The 17,920-nt window shown below is 51.2% G+C and overlaps 1 protein-coding gene across 4 annotated transcripts in view; it reads left to right on the forward strand.

The window, feature by feature from the left end:
- GNAO1 (G protein subunit alpha o1) overlaps nt 1-17,920 on the forward strand; it is a 171,719-nt gene that overhangs the window by 86,486 nt on the left and 67,313 nt on the right. For all 4 annotated transcript variants that reach the window (XM_082607727.1, XM_082607726.1, XM_082607729.1 and 1 more), the window contains one exon: nt 2,101-2,242. In XM_082607727.1, the coding sequence (XP_082463853.1) occupies nt 2,101-2,242 (142 nt within the window). The remainder of the gene's footprint in view (nt 1-2,100; nt 2,243-17,920) is intronic.

Below are 17,920 nucleotides of genomic sequence, written 5' to 3' on the forward strand. Positions count from 1 at the left end.
TCACCTTATAAGCTCCCTGACACTTGTTTCTTGAGCTCGTAGAGTCTCACTCTATTCAGCCAAAGACTCAAGGAGACCCCTGTTCAGATATCTGGAGCTCTCTCTCTCTCTCTGCACTTTTCTCTCTGGTACTCTGCCCCTCAATTCCCAGTCCCCACAGCTTTCCTGAACTTTTATCTTTATCCCATCAGCTCAGTAAGACCCCTGTGCTCTGCTTGGGTCCTCCCTCCCTGCACTGAGGTCTGGTAGACGCCTCCAGGCAGAAAGCCAAGGCAATCATAGGACTCACCACGCTTTGCTTCCTTTCTGTTCCGGATTACGGTCCTTTGCTGCCTGTTCTCCGGTGTCTGAAACCACTTGTTTAATGTATTTTGTCCAGTTTTCTGGCTGTTTACAGTGGAAACTAACAATTCCCTTTGAGATCCCCCGTGGTTGTACACCAATGCCTCAGACTGGGAGTACACTCAAGAAACTTGTACAAAAACGGAGTTAGGACTAATAAAAGTCAGTGAAAAGGCAATAGGGTCATTTTGATCTGCTTCTTAGAGAAACTCAGGATAAAGACTCACAACCCAGCACCAAGTCATATTTCATAACAGGAATCATTAGTGTCCATCAACTGACGAATGGATAAGTAAAACGTGGTATATCTGTACATGGAATCTAGTTTGGCAATAAAAAGAAAGGGAGTACTGATGCATGCTACAACATGGATGAACATGCCAAGTGAAAGAAACTAGTCACAAAAGATGACACCTTGTGTGATTGCCTTTATGTGAAATGTCCAGAATAGGCAAATTTATAAAAACAGAAGGCAGATCAGATGAGTGGTTGCTTACTGCTGGGGTAGGGGATGGGGAGGGACTGCTAATGGGTACAGGATTTCTTTTGGAGAGGACAGAAATGGTCTAAAATTAGCCTGTGGTGACCATTGCCCAACCTTGTGAATATACTAAGAAGTACTGAATCACACGCTTTCCATGGGTGGATTGTGTGGTCTGTGAACTATATCTCAGTAAAACTGTTTATACAAAGAAAGAAAACTTGTTAGCAGTTTTCTCCTGTACTGAAGGGCGTGAACAGCTGGAGAGGGGCTGTGGAGGTGGAAATGGAGGTCTGAGCTACTATACAGGTGGATGTACATGTTACAGGTAGCGTTCAGTCTTGGACTGAAAAACATGACCACAGGAGAGTTTGCACGGGGGATGACTAATGTTGGATGTTAGTCTTGAAATCCATTTGTCCTTTCTTAATTACCTCAACCATGAGAGGATTCTTGCAAAGTCTTGGCTTTACCCCCTCTCTAGTTCTCTCTCCTCCCCAGACCCTTGTCGGCAGCAGGCATTCACTGAGCGGCCGCCATCTGCAGGGAACAGGGACCTCAGGGCATGTCTAGCCTCAGCCCTGACCCCAGAGGAACCTGAGAACAGGAGGGCAGGGAGTATCGCATGGCCTCTGAGAACTGCCGTGTCGCCTTCGTGTCCTCCATGTCATGTTCAGAGCCATCAGAATAAGGGTGACACAGTGGTCACATCCCAGCTGAGGATGGGGAGTAGGCAACTCCTTCTGTTGGCTTTTCTCTGGTCAAAAAGGAAGGTTTTAAGTGAGTGCTCTTCCCTTCATTAAAAGCAGCGTAAGCTTTCTGCGAAAGAAAACATGTATTCTTCGTTTGCAGGCTTCTCACAGGGGTCTTCGGCAGTGTACTCCTAATTGGATATTTAAGTTAAAACCCTGAGCTTTGCTTAAAAATACTAATGGCGAACATTTATCGAGTGCTTAGTGTGTGTTCTAAGTGCTTTAAAGTATTGTCAACCCCTTGACTGATCTTTCTTTCACTGTACATAGGGAATGTAAAAAGGCTGCATTTCTTTTTTCCACTGTTCTGTTTTTCAGATTAATTTTCAGTAATTTAGTTTGATTTTTCCTTCAGATTTTGTGGTTTTATCACAGCAGCTCAGTAATTCAGCATCCGAGCTGGGCTCGGCCCTCAGCCAGCTAAGCCGGGAGGTTGGCTGGTGTGGGGCTTCACATGCCCGGCACTCTCGGTGCCAGGTGTGGACAGCGCACTCATCAGGCATGCTGTGTGTTGTTTTGCTCTAGGATCATCCACGAAGATGGCTTCTCTGGAGAAGACGTGAAACAGTACAAGCCCGTTGTCTACAGCAACACCATCCAGTCCCTGGCAGCCATCGTCCGGGCCATGGACACTTTGGGCATCGAATACGGTGACAAGGAGAGAAAGGTAGGCTGCTGCGCCCATGCACACGGGGAGGAGAGGGCCGTCTCTGGTACCAGCTGCGTCCTCTTTATAAGGCCAGGCTGCCGTGCAGGGACAGGACGAGACTGTGCTGTGTCACCCACCAGTGTACCAGTTGACCTGGCCAATACAGTCAAACAGGGACTCTGGTGACAAGTAAACCGCCACAGCACAATCGCCAAGGAGACAACAGCCATAGAATTCCAGGGTTTATTTTGCAGATGAGAAAGGGTTGGTGACTGGGACTCTCACAACATTGTCCAAGTACATGCCCTTGGGCAATTAACTTGAACAGAAAAAATATTTCTTAGACAAAACAAGCCCCACCTGGCCACAGTCTTCCCTCCTTAGGAGAGCTTTCCTTACCTTGTTGGGGGGTGGGGCAGCCATTTGAATTCAGTCTCTTCCCTCCTTTGCCCCATGGGTTGTGTTTTCTGCCCCTCCGAGGTGAGTCTGAGGACCGAAGAGGCTCTCCTTCCTGTAGGAGGTCGACATCCTAGAACAGGGACAATTTTTCAGTTGAGTTTCCAGGCATCTGATAAGTGGTGAATGGAATAAGTTGTAAAAGCCTCTTTTTTGCAAACATTTGTGTTAACTGTAAGACTGAACCTTACACAGCTATACTGGCAAAGCCAAATAAAAGGTGGTGGGGGAGGAAGGGAGGGAGGGAAAACAGCCTCAGATAAGTCTATCTAAAAGGGACTCTTCGTCTCCTGGTGGGACCCTGAATCCCAGCGATCCCCTTCCTGTGACCTGGAGCTTGAAGAGGGGAGCAGGTAGAGGCCTCCGAGCACCTGGGCCCCTCCTTGGAGCCTCTGGACAGAGAGCGTTAATCTCCGATTACTGCGTGGTTTGGTTATACATCGTGTATATATCCTGTCTTGGCTAAAAAATCACCTCCCTCACAGAGGAAAACTATCCGCACCTTCTCTGGGTCTGATAAATCATCTGTGACAGATAGCTTTAAATGTAAAATTCAATATTTTATGTACAAAATCCTAATTCCATGCGACAGAGTCATCCCAGCTCAGGCATTGCCTCCTTCCGGAAGATGGGAACTGGGTGACTGAGAGTGTGTCCAAGACCAGCCTGGGGTGGGGAAGCCGGGCGCTGCCCCTCTGCAAGGCTGAGTCTGGAAGCTGGTTCTGCAGAGGAAGTACTTCTCCCCAGGGACCAGCTTTGGATTTGGTCATAGAGCCAGGGCCTGCAGAACCAGGGGCACTGAGTTCTTCAGTCTTGTTTCCACTAAGTATTCACTGAGAGTACAGTGTACCAGGCCTTGCTGGGGATACAGGAACGAGCACAGTAGGAGTGGAGCTGGAGAAACCAGTCAGCAAAGAGCAACTCAGATCATCAGAAGTAGCCAAGACAGGTTACAAGTAGCCAGACAAGTTACAGGGCTTCATTCATTTTTAATGATAATGGCCACAGTGGTTATACAAATAGCTCTCTTGTATTGAACACCTACTAGCTGCCAGGCACTGTGCTAAGCACCTTACAAGTATTAACTCACTTTAGTCAACTTAGGCATTAAAGCCCAGAGCAGGAAATGCCTGGTATGATCTTCAGACATGGGACAGGCCACAGGCCTTTGGTCTTTCTGTCTGCCTTTTGGCCAAAGAGAGAGCATGGAGCCTGAATCTCAGTTAACCAGACGACAGGCCTAGTGCAAAAGCTCATGTGTCCACAGCTCACACCTTACACAAACACAAACACACATGCACGCAGGCACACACAACCACAGCCTGCGAGATCTTCCAAGAGTATGTGTGTTCACCGCCACACCCACCTCCCAACCAGTCTTCTTTCCCCAAAACCTCCTGCCCTGATTATAACCCAGACAGTCAGTGTGACTTCAGAATGCTTTACTCCTTCAGTTTTGGAAAACGTTTGTTGTTCCCGGGGGGATTTTTTTTTTTTCCATTTTATTATCCTGAATAGAGAGATAATTGCTTGGGAATTGCCAGGAAGATGATATATCAAGGACTATACTGCGGAACCCCTTGGCTTCTGTGGCTGTTCCTCTTCTGTGGGATTCCTGGTTGAGACAACCCTCAAGTAGGAGATCAGGAAAGGCTCCTCTGGGAAGGGAGACCAAGAGCAGAGTGGGGACTCCCTGGAGAGTCCACTGGACACAGAGAGGAGCTGGAGCCCAGTCCTCTTCCGGCAGGTGGCACCATGGCAGACGCCTGACGGGTCTGTGGGGCAGCACAGGTTTGTCAGGCACAGTCCTTCTGGCTGGCAAAGGCCTCCAGGCCCTGGGGCACCTCCTCCTGTGTTATTTCACCTTAGGCTAAAGTGAGCCAGGCAGCTGGAGAAGGTGTTTCCTGGGAGTGGGCTGCTCTGGATTTGCTGTCTGGGCAGCGGGGCGCAAGGATCCCCCACCTGCCTGTATATCAGTTGTCAGGGGCTTGAGGTGGAAGGGGGCAGCCACTTCAGACTGGGTGGCCAGGGAAGGTTCCCCTGAACCTGGAATGGATATTTGTGATGAAACTCGACTATAAGAAGGAGCCAGCCATGGGAGGAGGAGGAGGGACAGAGGTTCTAAGCGGACACTACCAGGGCCCTGAGTGAGAAGTGAGCCTGGCAAGTTGGGAACGAGAAGCTCTGTTCAGCCTGAACTGCACCTGGGGGCAGAGGTGGGCCCTGGGGTGTTGGACTCCCTCCAGTCAGGTCTGCCTGCATCTGGCCAGTTGTTGGTGCCCAGATGCCCTGACCCCAAGGCTGGGTCTCCAAACTCTTGCCTCTCTTGGGTTCCCAGGGGCTGCCCACCTGGGGGATCTGCTGTTTGGATCTGGGAGAACCATCCCATGCAGAGCCGACCCAGATTGGTGTTTTGGTGTGTAAAGAAAAGACCTCCTTCTCTCTCTTGGCTTCCGCATGTCCGCCATCGTCCCCCCACCCATAATGGTGTATCTGGAGGAAAACAGCCCCACACCCAGCACCTGCTTGGGCCAACCAGTTTTATACTCTCCATACAGAGAAGTATCTAGAAGCTTCCTTGCCATACCTCATTAGAACAACGTCCTTGACTTCTCCTGGCAGCTGGCTTGCCCCCCTGCCCTGGCCCCCCAGTGGAGGGAGGACTGATTGGTTTCTCCTGAAGCCTCTCTGGGGTGTGGACTCACCTAAGGCCATATGACAGTGCATGAGCCCAAGCCTGAAAGAGCCTCTTTGTTGGGCAAACAGCAGGGATCTCCTTATACACCCCATGCCCCAGCCCCCCCAGACCACAGACTGCTCCCCATAGATACCACACACTCCCACACCTCCAGGCCTCGGCTCAGACCACACCCTCTGCCTCTTGTGCCTTCTCCCCTCTCTTACCCCTGGAGCTCTTCCTGCTCAGCAAGGACCAACTGAGCTCCCGTCTTTGCATGAAGGTTTCCTCCTTCCCCTGAGAGCTCAGCTCAGCTCAGCTCAGCTCAGCGCTTTCTCTGTTGAGCATGTATGTCATGCAGTGTGTCACTCTTTCCTTAGAGCAGTGACCCTTGCGCTTCAGGGTGATCAAAACCCATTTGAGCAGCTAATGAAAGCCATGAGCCTTCTCTCCAGAACCGTGCACTCACTCACATGTCCAGGAAATTTTTCATACGATTTCAGGGGGCTCTGGAACTCATAAAGCCCACCAGTGCAGCCTAGAATAAGAACTTCATTATGTCTACGGTCTTTCTGCTCGAGGCCTGTGTCATTCATCTTTGGGTCACCTCCCCACCCCAACAACCAGCACAGTGCTCAGCACATAGTAGGCCCACCCAAAAAAATCTCTTGAGTAGAATGACATTTCTGACTTTCTCGGTACTTAGAGAAAAAAGGAAAAGAACCTGTAATGTTATCACTACTGAACAGATGTTGACTGAGTACCTACTATGTGTTCAGTTTGTACTAAGCTCTGGAGAAAGATTCAGAGGAATGTGGGATGGGGCCTTGAAGGGGCTGGTCATCTGCTTGAGAGGACAGGGCTCATAGGCTCATTCTGTGAAGTGGTCAGGGAAAGCTTCTTAGAGGAAGTGAGGCTGGAACTGTCCTTGAAGCAGAGGTACGGCTTCACAGGCACAGATGTAGGTGAGGAAAGGGACTTGAAGCAGAGAAGAGCATGAATAAAAGGCATGGGTTGGTGGTGACCAGAGGAGATTTGACTGACGGAGGAGGCCAGTGGCCAGGACAGAGGATCAGGATGTAGGAAGGTGTGGGAAAGTTAGAAGATACAGTTAGGTCCAGATTGGGTAGGCCTTGGAAAGTATGCCAAGGGGTTTGGGTTTTATCCTGTTGGCAGTAGGCAGCCATTGATAAAGTTTGAGCTGGAGAAGGATGGGATGAAAGCGAGTTTTAGGAGATTATCATGATGGCATATGCATGGTGGGCTAGTGGTGGGAGAGACTGAAGGTCAGGAGGCAGGTTGGGAGCTACAGTAAGGGTCTCGATGGGAGTTGGAAAGGAGGGGCAGCAAAGTGATGTGCGGTGATGAAAGAAAGGGACCTGGTAGTTACTTGGCTACTGGGGCAAAACTGTAAGGATCAGGAAACTGGGACTCTAGTGTTACCGGCCTTGATGACTGGGAACAAGGTGACACCTCTGGCAGAAAGTCAGGAGATAGGCTGGGCTGGGCCAAATATGGTCTCAACCTCATGGGCTCCAGGTGGAGTCAGCAAGTAGTAGATGGACTCAGAGAACTGCAGCTCCAAGAATTGAAGGTGATGATAATAGTTGCTTTCAATTTTTATGTTCTAGGGCTTGCATTAAACCATTTATATTAATTAAAAATTTTAATCCTAACAGCTACCTGTGCAGTGGGTGCTATTGTTATCCCCATTTTACAAGTGAAAAAAAAATGAGGCACAGAGAGGCAAAGTGACTTACCCAAGGACATTCAGCACAAAATATATACGTGTATAATACAGATTTGTAACCCCAAGGAAGCTATGATTCATATGGCTCAGGTCCGGAGCAGAGTCCCATTTAAATAGGCACAGTACAACCAGGCAAAACAAGTCTTCAGAATCCCATTCTTTCTTCTGAGTTTCTCCAAAAATATGAAAAGGGACTCAAAGGGCAACTCCCACTGCTTTTCTCACAGGTTGTTTTCTGTCTTCCTCATGTCTGTCCCAACCCCACTCTCTTTAGCTGCTTTCTCTCGCAGTTCCCCAAGAGACCATCTCTATACCGCCAGCCTGCCAGGCTTTTCCCCTCCTGTCCTCTTTCTCCTTCTTGCTATTCCGCCTTTTTTCCTCCTGCTTTCTTCCTCCCTCTCCTGCTCTATGCCTAGAAGGGGCTCCCTCTCCTCCTCTCCCTCTTTCCCTTTCTCCAACTGTTCCTCAGTTTCTCTCTTTCTTCTTCTCCCTGTCTCTCTCTCCATCTCCGTCTCCCTCCTTCCTTCCCTCCCTACTCACCCCCAGTTCATTATCATGTAAATTCTCTTAACTTTTTGAGTGGAGTCCCTCCCCCTCCTCCTTCCTCCGTCTTCCATCCTCAGCCCAGGGCCTTCATCTGCATCACAAAAGCAGAGAAACTTGTGTGGCAGAACTGACCTAAACTCAGACACTGGAAGAAAGTCTGGGGGAAACTGGACAATTACAGGTTTAGGAGGTTCACTTGGACCACCGTGGGAGAGGGGGAAAGTCTGTGAACAATCCCATGTTATAAATTTTATCACACCCATGTGTATATAAAAATATACATAAAATTTATGTGCATATACATGTATACTTGCATATGTAAAGTACATTATAATGGGACAATAGCGAAGAGATAATGCTTTGAACTTGTATGAGGCTTTATTCAGTTGAAAATACACTCATTTTCGTTTTTTTCATCGTTTGTGCATATGCCTATTTCTCCCACTAACTTATAAACTCCCTGAGGACAGAATATAGATCTTATCCATCTAGTACAATGCCTGACACAAGAAGTATTGGATACTGCATTCAAATCCCAGCTGGATCACCAGCTATATGGCCCTGCGTAAATTATTTAACTTCCTTAACCCTCAGTGTTTCTGTATGCAAAACAGGCATAATTCTAATACTGTCCCCTTTCATCTGTTGTAAGATTAAATGAGGTAATGCATGTGAAGTGCTTAGGACAGTGCCTGACAGTACAGCACTTAATGGGCGGCCCGGGGTCAGTGACCCAAGCGGGACTAAAGATCAGTGCTGTTGCTGGAATTGCTGCTCAGCCTCTAATGTCACACCAAGAGGCTTCATTAGAACACCCCCTCCTTAGAGATAATGGCACTATTTGGGGAGGCAGAATCAAATTTCATACTTAGATTCCAGAATGTCATTGGATCTCCTCTGGTAAAGGAAATCTTGACATTTAAGTCACACAGCGGAGCGCTGAACACTAACTTCTTTTTTTGTGTGTGTGTGTGGTACGCGGGCCTCTCCCGTTGCGGAGCACAGGCTCCGGACGCGCAGGCTCAGTGGCCATGGCTCACGGGCCCAGCCGCTCCGCGGCATGTGGGATCTTCCCGGACCGGGGCACGAACCCGTGTCCCCTGCATCGGCAGGCGGACTCTCAACCACTGTGCCACCAGGGAAGCCCCTAACTTCTTTTTAATCGGGAATATGGTGGTGCCATCTCCACGGCGCAGTGCCGTTCACCCTGTGGTTTATACAAATTCTGAAACAGACAAAAGCAAGGATGCTCTCTGGTCTGTGTCTGCCTGAGTTCCTGGGGTCTAGAGAAACCGCAGCGGTCCTCAGTGGTGGTTGTCAGATCTGATGGGGGCTGGGGAGGTGACACATGAAGGCCCAAACCTGAGGCCAGGAAGAGGCTTCCTCTGGGCAGCAGCATGTACACTGCTGCACGCTAGGTACCGCGCCGCTCCTCAGCTGTATCGGACCAGGCCTGGCCTGGCTCTGTTCCCCTGCCTGCCCAGGTTAATAGAGTTTGAAACTCCTCCATTCAAGGCCATCTAAGTCTGCTGCTCCATTTTGCAGATGGTGGCAAAAAATAGGCCCCACCTGGGCCCAACAGGAAAGAGACTTACTCAAGGGATGACCTGGCAGGCCCAGAACTAGAACTTCAGGTTTTCTGAATCACTGTTCACTTCTCTTTCCATCTCAGCGGTCTGCCCCAAATCACTCAGCCAACTTGGGGCCTCGTTTTCTTTCATTTGGTTGGTTAGTCACTCATCCTGCAGATACTTCGTGAGCAGTCACATCCCTGGCAGACAGTGCACAGGGAGGTGGGTTTACGTGCAAAAATGAAAAGATGAGGGATCCCATCCTTTGATTTCCAAGGCCTCCCCAGCTCTGCAGGGCTCAGTGCAGCCAGGTTGGCTTGCTCCCTGTGGTCTAAGGCTGGATCGGGCCCCAGGCTCTGGGTTGGGGCAGGCATCTTTATTTTAAGCCCTGCCATAAGGAGTTCCAGACCTGGCTGCTAATACCTTGGCCCAGGTTGGTGGCACAAGTGGCTCTTCCTGGCCTTACTCCAAAAGGAAGAACCGGCTCAAAGGAACAGCAGGTTTCAAGGTGGGAAAGGAAGAGGAGGGATTAAAATTTCAGGTTTTTGAGATGTCCCTCCAGTTCCTCTCCTCCTTAGAGTATTCTTGGGTTTCCTCAGCTGCAAATGGTTGCCCCCTCCTCTTAACGCTTGTCATTTTGGAGCTCCAGCCCCAGCTCTCCCCGGCCCTCTGCCTCAGGATGCCTCCCCTCTGCAGCTAGACAGTGAGTCTGGAGGGCCAGGATGGTCTTGTCCACCTGAGCATTCACCCGTCCATTTGTCCACATTGATGTTCCCGCAGTGGTGGGCAAGACCCAGTTCCTGCCTCCAGGGCGCAGGCAAGGAAGGCAGATGCTTCAGCAGATAGTGTTTTTTATTCTCGTGAAAGTGCAGTGATAATGACATACCTCACTGGGTTGTCTTGAGGATTAAAGGACTAATAGGTACAAGCTCTTAGAGCAGGGCCCAGCACACAGTAGGTACTCAGGAAAGCTTAGCTGTTATTAGCATCATGTGCCTTGAAGCAGAGTGACAACTACTCTAGTTTTCAAAGGTTGATTAGGCCTTACAGATGAACAATGGTAGGAGGGAAGCAGTCCCCCCTGGCTGAGGGCAGCCTGAGCTGAATAAAGGTGAGTGCCGGGGTCTGAGTGCTCATAGGAGGAGCCCTGCCTTTGCTTGGGTTCCATCCTGCTGTCAACTGCCCACCCTAGAGAATCCGGAAAGCCGCAGCAGGCTTGGACTTCTTGCATGATTGGCATTTAATGAAGAGGTGCTGATGAGGGGAAGATGGAGCGTTCTCCTCCACTGAGTTTTGGAGTTTACTGAGGGCTAAATAGAAAACCATTTTTCTGAATCTTGATAAAATGCTGAGCCATTCCCTGCCTTAGTAAGTCAAGTGTTGAGAACGCATGAGAGTGTTTCCTTGTTGATGGAGGGTCACACTGGGCCTCGAGGTCTTCTCCGTGGACTTCAGGGGTTGTGGTCCAGGCCCAAAGATGAAGGACATTCCAGGAGGAGGCTGGGCCTAGTATGCTTCCCCAGGACATTCTGAAGAAGTTACCTTTGGGACTAAATTGTTGGAAAAACAGTTCACCTAGGAGAAAGCCCACGTTCCTTCCTGCCTTGAGGCCTTTGATCCACAGGCACCAGGCCAAGCATGAACACGCTCCCTGGCCTTGTTCCTCGAGAAGCAGGGTATGGGCTGCCATTACAGTTACGGAAGGATTATGGAGGTATTCCCTGTGTTGGGTTTGGGGTAGTCACAGCCTTAGCTTTAAATGGTAAGCACTTTCACTTGGGCAAGTCACAAAGCTCCTCTGAGTCTCCCTGTGCAAGTTAGGATATATTGGGCTGCACGTAAAAACCACACAACCAGCAGTGTCCTTGACGGTAGGGAGGGCCATGGTTTCCTGGACAGGGACTCCTGAGAGTCGGCAGCCTGGGGCTGCTCTGCAGCTGTGCAGCATCGGGGCCTGGGTCAGCACCTCGGTGGCTCTCCGGGCGCTCATGGCTCCAGGATGGCAGGTGACCCCCTCTCACAAGGCCTCCAGAGGCAGGAGGAAGAAGCAGGGCAGCCCGACTTCTTACTTCGCATCGGCCTGGCAGCACGGGATCTGAGGAAAGCAAAAATGTGGGGTTTTTGGCCACTCTAGTAGGACACAGAGGCAAGAGACAAGGTGCTGGGGGACAGCACCAGTCACCACCTGCCACCCTGCCTGTGGACTGTCATGGGAATTAGTAAGAATGTGGAAGCAGATGTACTGAGTCAATGGGAAGTCCAGTCCAGCGACCAGGAATGGGGGAGGTACTCTGGTGGATGGGTGCTCCTCCAGGCTGGGGCAGAGATGGGTCCTCGTTTCTTCTCCAGTTTCTGCCTTTGTTTTCCCACTGTCTTAGTCTTTTCTGGCTGATATAACAGAAATACCATAGACTGAGTGGCTTAAACAACAGAAACTTATTTCTCACAGTTCTGGACATTGGGAAGTCCAAGATCAAGGTGCCAGCAGATTAGATGTCTGGTGAGGGCCACTTGCTGGTTCATGGACAGCCGTCTTCTCACTGTGTCCTCTCACGACGGAAGGAATGGGGTTGATCTCTGGAGTCTCTTATAAAGGCACTAATCCCCTAATCCCCATCCCAATATCACGATGTTGGGGATTAGATTTCTACATATGAAGTTTGAGAGGACACAGACATTCAGTCTACAGCACCCACATAGGCTCAGAAGCTAGAATGTTGTCCTGAGGGGCACCGGAGACAAGAAAATGGTTCGTGGCAGGTAAATCTCCTGGCAGCACAAAGCTATGGCAGAGTCTCTGGGAAGAATGTCCGTGTGAGCCTGGGACAGGGCTCCCCGAGAAGAGCACAGGCACACCACCACCCGCCCGCCCTGGCACCTGCAGCAGCTCCAGCCCCCCAGCTTCTCTGGGTTCGTTGGTGACTGCCGCACCTGGCCTCCGTCTAGCCCCTCCTGGCTGCCCTTCCACTGCGAGCCGAGTGGAGTGGGCGTTCGAGCCTGGGCCTCTGCCAGCCTCTGCACATTCATTGCCTGTAGAAAGAGGTGTGGAATATGTAAAAAGAAAGAAAAGGAAACCTAAAGGCTCCAACCAACAGTAAATGAAAAACCACAGGCAATGATGCCTTGCACTAGTGTCCCCTCCCGCTCTCTCTCCCTCTCTCCCCACTACCCCTTCACAGTAGCTTACACACCCCTCATCTCTGTCTCTCCCTGTAAGCCCTCCATCGCCCAGCTCTAATAATGGTGGGAAAATGTTACAACTGTGCAAGTAAGTAGTCCCGAGCATCAGGATGAGGGTGGGGTCCCCACTAGTTGCCTTTCCCTTGGATGTATGGGGGGGCCTCACATTACAGCCCTCATTCTCCACCCCCGCCCCCCCCACATCTCTGCCTGGCTACTCCACAGGGGGAACCAACAGCCTCCTCTTTGGAGAGGGAACATTGTGGGTGCATCCTTTGGGTTCAGAGGTGTCTTTAGGGTGGCAAACAAGCTGCCAAGGAGACCTCCCAGCCTCAGAAGATGTAGAGAACAGCTAAGAGAGGCCTGCCTGGCCAACACTCATTTGTTTTTTTAATTAATTAATTAATTAATTTATATTTTTGGCTGCATTGGGTCTTCGTTGCTACGCACGGGCTTTCTCTAGTTGCGGTGAGCAGGGGCTACTCTTCGCTGCAATATGTGGGCTTCTCATTGCAGTGGCTTCTCTTGTTGCAGAGCACAGGCTCTAGGCGCATGGGCTTCAGTAGTTGTGGCACGCGGGGTCAGTAGTTGCGGCTCGCAGGCTTAGTTGCTCCACCGCATCTGGGATCTTCCCGGACCAGGGATCAAACTCATGTCCCCTGCATTGGCAGGTGGATTCTTTTTAAAATTTTATTTTATTTATTTTTTTTGCTGCTTTGGGTCTTCGTTGCTGCGCGTGGGCTTTCTGTAGTTGCGGTGAGCAGGGGCTACTCTTCGTTGCGGTGCGTGGGCTTCTCATTGCTGTGGCTTCTCATTGCGGAGCACGGGCTCTAGGCGCGTGGGCTTTAGTAGCTGTGGCTCTCAGGCTCTAGAGTGCAGGCTCAGTAGTTGTGGCGCACAGGCTTAGTTGCTCTGTGATATGTGGGATCTTCCCAGACCAGGGCTCGAACCTGTGTCCCCTGCATTGGCAGGTGGATTCTTAACCACTGCGCCATCAGGGGAGTCCCAACACCCATTTTTTGAGGCTCCTGGCATTTGAAAAATGAAGAATTCTTAAAACAAGGTCACAAAATTGTGGTACATTTAATTTTATTTTATTTATTTATTTTTTAAGTTTCTTTTTTTTTTTTTTGATGTGGACCATTTTTAAAGTCTTTATTGAATTTGTTACAATATTGCTCCTGTTTTATGCTTTGGTTTTTGGGCCACAAGGCATGTGGGATCTTAGCTCCCTGACCAGGGTTCAAACCCTCACCTGCTGCATTGGAAGGTGAAGTTTCAACCACTGGACTGCCAGGGAAGTCCCATGTGGTATATTTTATTTTATTTTTTTTTAAATTTTTTTTTTTTTTTTTCTTTTTGCGGTATGCGGGCCTCTCACTGTTGTGGCCTCTCCCGTTGCGGAGCACAGGCTCCGGATGCGCAGGCCCAGCGGCCATGGCTCACGGGCCCAGCCGCTCCGCGGCATATGGGATCCTCCCAGACCGGGGCACGAACCCGTATCCCCTGCATCGGCAGGCGGACTCTCAACCACTGCGCCACCAGGGAGGCCCCCCATGTGGTATATTTTAAATGTGTGTACTTAACAAATTAATACTTTGGACCCACCACGAATGCAATGCAATGTAATTGTGCTACCCAGAACATAGTTACCGGATTTATAAAAATGTTAGTACACAGCATGTGTCGGCTGTGCAGTCCTATAGGGGGACACAGGTTAAAGCTTTCTGGTGAGCACAGTCACCATTCACCCCAGAGGTCTCTCCCTGACTGTATCTATTACCTTATTTGGTCCAAACCCCACATTTGAGCCCTTTGTGAATGTCAGATCCTTTCCCGGGGACCCAGTGTACTGCAGAGAAGCTTGGGGGCCAAGAGGTGGACTTTGGCCCGTTGAGGGGTGTCAAGGATGGGAAAGGGGTTAGGTGTGCCAAGGCAGTGGCACTGTGTGGGTGAGACCGTGAGTCACAGGCAGGGGTGGTGGCCAAGGTGTGGTATCTGGGTCCCTCCCTAGCTCGGAGGCCCTGCTCTGCATGCTTGTGGGGTGGGGGGTATAGTACCACACACGTGGGTTAAGGGATGGCTTCCCTAGGAAAACCAGAGCCCATCTGCCCTTCCCATAGCCACACACGTCCATCTTCTGCTTTACTCAGCTCCCTCTCCCCTTCTTATTTATTTGCTCCGCTGCAACCTACAGTGGTCTTGCATCACTGCCGAAGACCCTCTCTGAATGTTAGGACACTTTTTGTTACAAAAGATAAGAGATACAATCAAACTGGCTTGTGAGAAAAAAAATCACCTGACCCAGGGATTAAGAAGTCCAGAGTGGGGAATTAGTTCCCTGGTGGTCTAGTAGTTAGGATCCTGCGCTTTCACTGCCGTGGACTGCGTTTAATCCCTGGTCGGAGAACTGAGACCCCACAAAGCCGCATGGCATGGCCAAAATTAAAAAAAAAAAAAAAATCCAGAGGTCCTGCTGCAGGTGAGGCTCAACTCAGCAGCTCTGATGATGGCCCTGGCTCCTCTTCATCTCTCCATTCTGTCCCCCTTACAGCCTTCCCTTGACACTCCACAAAATCACTTCTTGCCTTGCAAGAAAATGGCTACAGCAGTTACGTCACCACATCCTCCCACCCCACCTGACCTGTGAGCATCCCGGGATGTACAGAACACAAGATGTGCCCCTGCAGTCCCTTCCCTGAGAAGCCACTTAGGTCCTGGGAATCCCTCCCTCTCCTTGGCCCCAATTAGATCACACGCCCATCCCTGAAACAGTCACTGTGACCAAGGGGATGCAGTACTGATTGCCTGAGGGGTTCCTGGGACCAGAGTGAATTCCCCAGAGGAAAATCAGCTCATGAAAAAGGAAAGGGGAGCAAAAGAAGCAAATGCTGGGGAGGCCACCATAGCCATCCTAAATCTCTTCTTGAGTTCAGTGCTGCCAACTGTGCCTGATTCATATTGTATCAGAGGATGGCAGGCCAGGCTCAGGCTAGCACAGCAGGATTATGAGATAACCCAGTTTGGCTGGAGCCAGAGCTGCTGTTCCCATGGTGGCCTCTCCCTCAGGTGTAGGGCGTGTGGACACACAGCCCCCAGCCCACCCCTCCCCTTTCCCATCTCACCTTTTCACTGGGGCTGTGGCACAGGGGTGATGGCAGAATTGGAGGTGAAGCCAGGTGGGGGATACGGGCCCATGTTTGGGGATGTCACCTGGGAAGTCTTGGGTCTTTGCCAGCCCACCTGAGCCAGCAGGGACCTTAGCCATGTGCCAGTCAAGACTTCATTTTAGAGCTGGGCAAGTGCAGCTGCAAAGGGCTGTGCCCAAGAGAGGCAGCTCAACAGGGGTTAGAGCCAGGTTTTGGAGTCAGAGACACAACCTTGAATCCTCACCCTGCCTGTCACCAGCACTGGACTTCAGGGTGGTCATTTGGTTCACTCAACCTCAGATTCCTCATCTGAAAACTGAAGATGATAATAATATGACCTACTCACAGGGTTGTTATGGTTGAAGAATTCATGTGTGTTGAGGGCTAAGCATGGGGCCTGGCACCTAGTAAGTGCTCAGTAAACAGCTCTTGTTTGCATCTTCCTCTCACCCACACTTCACTGCCTGTCTGGTGGAGAGAGTGCCAGGACTAGAAGCCTGGCTGTGACAGTTGTTTCAAAACAGGGTGAAGAGCTAGTGCCAAGGCCTCTGAACTCCCACAAGTCAAAGAGGGGGCCTTAGCCCCTCCCCGAAATTCCCTATCGGTTTTGGTTCCAGGCTGGGAAGCAGGGTGTGTGTCCCGGCCTCTGTCCCTCTTCCTGGCTTTGCTGGAGTGGAGGTGAGGAAGGCTACTCCTGAACCAGGGTCTGGCAAGGCCTGAGACAGAGACCCAAAGAAGTAGAGCTAAGGAGAGCGAAAGCAGGATCTCAGAGAAAAGGAGAGAGGCAGACAGTGCTGGGTGACAGTCCCCCGGAAACACGTGAGCTGGTTTCTTCATGAGTAGGAAGGGCGACCATATGTCCCAGTGTCACTGGGGTGCCTGGCACAGAGCAAGTGTTCCTTAAATGGCAGCTACCTTGTTCCTTTGTGTTTAGTCTGTCCCTGGCTCCGTGAATGTCATTCCCGCTGTAAACCCCTCCCCAGTCCCTGCGGCTGGAAGTGTCTTTTCCCTCTCCTGGGCACCTACAGCATCTCTCTCTCTTTCATTTGTTCACTCACTCATTCATTTGAGAAACGTGCCTTCTGTGCACTAGCGGTGTGCCAGGCCCTGGGCGCACTGGGGTGAGCAGAGACGAGCAGCAATGCCGCCTTCACAGAGCTCAGTCTGGGGGAAGATGGGTGCCCCTCAGTAACTCCGGAGAGCTGTGAGCATCCCAAGAGCAGGCCTGGCCTGGGCTCTGCTGCCAACGAGGTGTTTGATGGAGAGCAGGAAGGAGCTGGCACGGTGGGGCCAGCGGCAGCGGGAGAGAAGGTGCGTGGGACAGCTTGTGCAAGAGCACGTGCAAAGGCTCTGAAGTGGGGAGTCAGGGTCTGAAGGAAGGCCAGTGTGACCGGAGCTGAAAGGTCAAGTGGGGAGAGTGGCAAGAGATGAGGCTGAAGAGGGAGGCAGGGGCCAGCCAGGTGAGGAGAACTTCCAGGCCATGAAAGGAATTTTGGCTTTGTTCCTGACTCAGCAGGAAGGCATCGAAGGTTTTAAGCAAGGCCAAGACATGGCTGGCCTCTGAGAGGCTTGCTGTGGCTGCCCTGTGGTGAATGGATAGATGGGCGGCCGGAGAAGAGCTGAGAGGCTACTGCAGGCCCCGGGGGGTGGAGAGGTAGTCTGCCCCGAGAGGAAGCGGGCCTCTTTCTGGGCCTGCCCACTGCCCACCTGACATGGAACCCGGTGCAGCCGCCACATCCCCCACGGGACCACGAGCTCCTCTGGGTGTACTGCCCGCACAGGGCCTGCCAAACCCTGCAGAGTCCTATGGGTGGGCCCACGGAGGTTCCCGCCTCTCCGACTCAACCGACACAGACAGGGTACCCCAGGCCCTCAGTACCATAGCAGCCCTAGCCTCCCTGCTCTGGGAGTCCTCAGTGGGAACCTCCTCCAGCCTCCCCGACCTCCCCTCCAGCCCCTGACCTCAGCCCCTTCTGGATATTCTGACCTCTTCTCCCTCAACCCCCACCCCTGGCCTCAGTCTCCTCATCTGTAAAATAGGGATGATTCTATACTTATGACAACAAACACCACAGATGGGGAGTCCTTACAAGGCAGTGTGCTCCTCCAGACACAACATGAACGTGTTACTAGCTCTGATGTGCACAGACAGACCCTTATGGCTCAGACAGCAAGCTCGCATCGCCCAGCACAAGTGCTGACAGTCGGCTTCTCTCCTTCCTCTCTCCCAGGTGAGCCCAGGAGCAGTTGACTGCCCTAGAGGAGCCGTGGATTAGGAGCATTTGCACAACCAGACTCCCCTCCCCCAATATTTCTGGTCTGAGGTCCCCAAGGCACAGTCCTGAAATAGCTCACTGCCAAATTAGG

The sequence above is a fragment of the Mesoplodon mirus genome, assembly GCF_964341445.2.
Source record: "Mesoplodon mirus genome assembly, chromosome: 19".
NCBI lineage: Eukaryota > Metazoa > Chordata > Mammalia > Artiodactyla > Ziphiidae > Mesoplodon > Mesoplodon mirus.